This window comes from Tinamus guttatus, unplaced genomic scaffold (assembly GCF_059628265.1).
Source record: "Tinamus guttatus ecotype Peru unplaced genomic scaffold, ASM5962826v1 Tinamus_guttatus_pri_ptg000356l, whole genome shotgun sequence".
NCBI classification, from domain to species: domain Eukaryota; kingdom Metazoa; phylum Chordata; class Aves; order Tinamiformes; family Tinamidae; genus Tinamus; species Tinamus guttatus.
In genome coordinates, this window is record NW_028288890.1 from 3,774,349 (window position 1) to 3,779,663 (window position 5,315).

At 60.0% G+C, this 5,315-nt stretch overlaps 2 protein-coding genes across 2 annotated transcripts in view; both read right to left on the reverse strand.

Annotated features, from left to right (window-relative positions):
* The window catches only part of STX1A (syntaxin 1A), a 213,356-nt gene that overhangs the window by 131,835 nt on the left and 76,206 nt on the right, over positions 1-5,315 (reverse strand). The gene's annotated exons all lie outside the window — the stretch shown is intronic.
* On the reverse strand, positions 549-4,634 carry TBL2 (transducin beta like 2). Its single transcript, XM_088529953.1, has 7 exons — positions 4,592-4,634; positions 4,312-4,439; positions 4,053-4,237; positions 3,279-3,430; positions 2,046-2,172; positions 1,533-1,685; positions 549-1,129 (listed from the first exon to the last, which is right to left on the reverse strand). The coding sequence occupies exons 1-7, from the start codon at positions 4,632-4,634 to the stop codon at positions 673-675; spliced, it is 1,245 nt and encodes a 414-aa protein (XP_088386079.1). The 3' UTR covers positions 549-672.

A 5,315-nucleotide genomic window follows, 5' to 3' on the forward strand; every position in this document is an offset into this window, starting at 1 on the left:
CACGCCCTGCGCGCCCTACGTCAGCGCGCTCGCCACGCCCGCGGGAAGGCAGGGAGCGCGGAAGCGGCGCAGTGCGCTTGCGCGGGGAGGAGGCACGAGGGTGGGGTGATGCCGCTGCCGCCATCTTGCTCTGGGGCAAGCCCCGCCCCCGCCGGGGGGGTGCAGCGCGGCGGGGACGGGGCCGCCCCGCGCGGAGCAGCCGCAGAGGAGCGGGGTCCCCTCTGTCACCTCCCCGCTCCTGGCAGCCCGGCACGCACCGGCCGCAAGGGGATATAAGGAAAGAAAAAGGAGCTTTTCGTCTTTTAAATGCAAATGCTGCCATGGCCCGTTAAGAGCGCTGCGTCCATCAGCGAGGGGATGGAAACTGCCACTCGGAAGCAACGGGGTGGGGGTGGAAACTGCTCCCCGGGAGCAGGGAGGAGCAGGCAGCCTTGGGGAGGGCAACAGCACCCTGGCTCCCGAGGGAAAGCCGGGCTCAGGCCCCGTGGGAGAGGCAGCCACACGTCCCCCTGCCGCTCTCCGCCCCGTCAGGAAGCACACATGGAAAGCCTGGGTGAGCAGCCTGGATGCTCTTTTATTACAAGCTATTCAGTGTTATTAAAATCCCAAAATGTGTAGTAAAGTCCTCGACAAGCACGAGGAACCCGAGTGCGCCACTGCGGAGAAAGAGGGCTAGTGCTTCCTGCCGTAGATCGCGGCCAGCGCTTTCTGGGCGTTGGAGATCTGCTGCTCTAACCTCTCGCGAGTGGCTTTGTTAGCAGTTTTTCTCAGCATGCCCTCCATCTCCTCCACCACTGCCCGATAACCGGCACTGTTGTGGAACACCCGGATGGCCCGATCCCCGCTCGACACCAGGTAGCGGCTGTTGATGTCAAAGGCTAAGTCCGTGATGCACTGTCCATGGACACCGACAAAGCGCTCCTCCTCTTCTCCTCTCCGGGTGTTGTACACAACAATGTTGGTGCCACTGGAGATGGCCACGACTCGAGCATCAGGGGACAGGGCAATGCGACATGGCTCCGTCACCTCACACTTTCCGGTCAGAAGCAGGTATGGATCTTGCTGCTTCTTATATTCCACATCCGTGTCCCAGAACTTCCACGTCCCATCCTTTGAAACAGTTGCCATCCTACAGCCAAGACAGAAGGCAGAAGTGAGAGCAAAGAGGGGTAGTACCAACATCTCTTCCACATCTGCAAAGCAGAAATCCGGCACATGGCTGGGGAGCTCTTTGGGAAGCATGTGTCTGCATCTACATATACGTATGCATTTAGCCCTCATCCTATTTCCAGATCAGGATCCCGTATGAGGATCTTGATGTGCAACAAGGGAATGGCAGAAGCACAGTCAGGGTTTTGCTGCCACGGGCTCCTGTTGCTCCGGATGAGGCACAGAGCTCCCACATGAACACAGACCTGTGCTCTGGCAGGCTGCCCGTTCACCCTGCAAGGGACCAGCCCACCCTGTCCCAAGGGCAAGCTAAGTATTTAAGTCAATGAAAAAGGAAAAAAAAAAAAAAAAGGTATCCTTACCGCCTGGAGTCATTAGAGAAGGAGAAGGAATGCACGCCAGCTGCATGGCCTTTCAGCTCAAAAGCCCGGGTCACCTCCCGAAAGTCTCCGCCCTTGCTAAAACACACCTCCCACACCTTCACATCAGGGGTGAAGCCACAGGATGCCACAAACCTGGGCAAGGGGACAAGCAGAGACACGGCATATTTGTAAGGAGACACCTGCTTCAGCCAGTCGCTGCCATCTGAAGCCCGCGCTGTCCCCCAGGCGGCTTGCCAGGAGAGGGTCACCAAGAACAGCAGTACTGGGGCACAGCAGCAAACCACCACGTCAGGGTGCTCCTGGAGGGACTTTCTCCAGGGCTGGGATGTCATATTTGAAAAGAGGAAGGCTCAGAAAATTTTAGTAAAAATAACAGTCAACTGCGGATGGACTGAGCCAATTAGCCTTTGGGGAAGGAGCACGGCTCCTGTTTATTCCTGCAGCCTCCTGCTCCATGTGTGGAATGGCCTGGACTAGCCTCACTGTCCTCACCTCCCGCAGGGTGACACGGCTGCGTGGGCGTTGTTCATCTGATTGGTGTTAATGCTGGCCAGAACGTCACCCTTCAGGTTCCAGATCAGGATGGTAGTGTCACTTGACGCTGTCATGATGAACTTGCCTGGGAAAGAAAGGCAAAGATGAGGAGCACTCCCAAGCCTAGCACTGCCACAGGCTTATCAAAGGTGCGGGCCAGGCCCTAAGCAGCATGATCTCTCTCTGCCCCAGAACAGGCAAGAAAAAATAAAAGCAGCACCAAACTTCCAGGAATGGCGATCCCCTGGCAGGGAAGTGGCTTCTAACAAAAGACTCAGCTCCTGGCTTCACATTAATACTTGACTTAGCAGCTATCAGGTGGAAATGGGCACTCGGAGCAGGTGTGCTGCTACTCCCCGGCACCTTTCGCGTCCCATTTCCAGCGTTCAGCGAAGAGCTGGTACCACGGAAGCGACGGAGCGGCCGTGGTCTCCCCTGGACGGTTAAAGCACAACTCAAAGGGATTCCTTTTGCTTTCAAGCCATGGCTCGCAGACAATGAGCTGCCTACAGGTCATGCTACCAGTATCTATGATTACTGCTTGCATAAGCCTTTTTGAGCTCTGTTTTTTTCCATCCTATCTCTGAGTCTGGACAATGAGCTTCGTATTTACCTTTAGGCTACTTGTTGCAGGGTTTAATTTTTCAGATCCACAGCTGAACAAACGTCTCAATCAATATTTTCTGTACTCCTCTGTTAAGGAGAGAAACTCACAGCCACTCTTAAAACTTCCTAGCATCAGATACCTGAAGCAATAACCTATCAGGCACCTCACCACTAACACAGATGCTCCCAAACTGTATTTCAGAAGATCACAGAAGTTCAGGACTGACCATATGCTCCCAAATTTATGAATGAAATGTTTATGCTTAAAACGTGCAGCCAAAAAACAGTGATGCTCCCATGTTAAGACAAAAACTTTCTGTAACAGTACTCTGAAAACATAAATTAAGAAACTGTGCATATAGCAAAGCTGATGTTGTACTTACTGCATTTACCCAAGCTGAAAATTATGTCTTTTAATTTATTTGGTAGCAAAAAGAAAGGTAAAGAGTACACAGAATCAAAATACGCCTTGAGTACGCCCAAAACTGCAACACTTTCAACCCAGAGCAGCTGTTATTTTACAAGGAAAACAGAGCAAATCCCTTGAGAACACAGGCAAAATGAGCAACTCTGTTGGTTCCATACCTGTCTCTGCAATTCCTATGTTAATGACAGGAGCTTTGTGCTTCTTTGGGAAGTCCTCGGATGTTGCAGTGAACGTGAAGTTGCCATCCTCCTTCTTGGTCATCTTATAGACACGAATAGTTTCGCCATTTGCCAGCCAAACAATGAATGCCCTAAGTGAAAAGACACTCTGAACTGCTAAGAACAGGCTATCCTAGTTTGGGATAGCTGCAGCATGTGAGCTAAGAGGTCGTTTAGTGACATCCTGGGGAAGGGACATTGGGACAGATGAAAACTATCAGAATTTTACAAGCGTGCAAAGTTCTCTCCCTGTTACCCTGTCTAGAAAACTAAATGGAGAAGCACAAGAATTAGCACTTAACATCTGGAAATTAGGTCCCTTCCTCAATCTCTCTCTAAATTAGGCCATTTCATGGAATGCCAGGCAGCAAACCTCCCAGCACGGGAGAGGCCTGCACAGCCGCGCAGGGAAGCTCTGCCGCTCAGCCTGGCAGCAGGGCTTGCTTGCAGCGGCCCAAACAGGCACCTCGCGTGGCGGCAGCCGCCGGGTCGGAGGGATATTTGCCCCAAATGCCACGTTGGAGGGGCAGCTGCCTTCTTGCACGGCCACGAATACGTGGCACTGTCCAAACCCTGCGAACGTCGCCACGGGGAGCGCAGCCTCCGCAGCCCAAGGGACGCACCACCGGGGCTGGCCCGTGCTGCCAGCGGCTCCGTATGCCCGCAGCGGCCCCCGGGCTGGACACGGCAGCGCGCGGGGAGGCCGGGCCCTACCGGGAGTCGGGGCTGAAGCGGACGAGCTCGGCGTGGTCCAGCTCCACGTTGGCGCGCAGGCAGCGGTGCTCGCGCGCGGCGAAGTCGCGGGTGCTCCACAGCCGCACCGTGCGGTCGTCGGCGCACGACGCCAGGTACTTGCCGCTGCTGCTGAAGTCCAGGCAGGACACGGAGCCGCTGTGGCCCTGCGGGGAGCGGCGCTGTCAGCAGCGGGGCGCGCGCGGGGAGCGCCGCGCCGGCGCCGCGGGGCTCGCGGTACCTTGAGGGCAGCGACCAGGAGGCGGTGGGTAAAGCTGTGCTGCTGCGGCCTGTCCCGCCGGCCGCGCGGCGGCGGCTTCGTCCTGCGGGGCCCCGCCGGCTTGGCCGCGTCGCCGTTCGCCTGGGCGCCTGCGGGGAGCGGGGGTCAGCGCCGCCCGCAGCGGCAGGCGTGCCCGGCGACCCCCTCCCGCTGCGGCCGCACTTACCGTGTGCCGGGACGGCGGGCGGGCGGCGCGGGGCGGCGCGGCGCAGCGCGACCGCCAGCAGCAGCAGCAGCGCGCCCAGCAGCACCGAGGCGCCCAGCACCGCCGCGGCCGCCGCCATCTTCCCCCCGCCGCCGCCGCCACCTCAGCGCGGCGCCGCCCCGCGCACCCGCCCCCGCCCGCCGCGGGGCGGCCCCCCAGTGCGCGTGCGCGGGGCGGGAGAGCGCCCGCCCCCCTCCCCCCGCGTGGGCAGCGCCCTCTGGCGGCCGAGTGCGGCACTGCGCATGCGCTCCCCCCGCCCCCCCCGGCCACACCCGGGGGCGCAGCCCGAGCGGGGCTGGCCCGGCCCGGCCCCGGCCCCGGCCCCAATCCCAATCCCAGTCCCGGCCCCGGCCCCGGCCCCGCCGCCCGCAAAGAACCAGAGCAGCCTGCGGGCAGAGCGAGTCCTTTATGGCACAGACGTGGGGCTGGCCCCGCCGCTGGCGGTCCTCGGGCACAGCGGCACCGCAGGAGCTCCGGGCACCCCGGCGCTGCCCGTGTTCGGAGCTCGTGTGGGTCCGGCACGGCGGGCACCGCTCAGGGCATCCGCGGCGCAGGCAGCGGCCCCAGCAAGCTCCGGGAAGGGCCTTTCGCAGCCGGTGTCTGCAGCAGAGGGAGGCCCCGTCCTCCCTCGCCGGTCGCCGGTGCCCGGGGCGCAGCCTTCGGGTCCGCCTTGGCTCCCTGGCGTCCTGAGCGCTCATCCCGCAGCACCGAGGGCCTTGTCCGGGCTGCTCCCGCCGGGAAGCTCCCTGGCTGTGGGCAG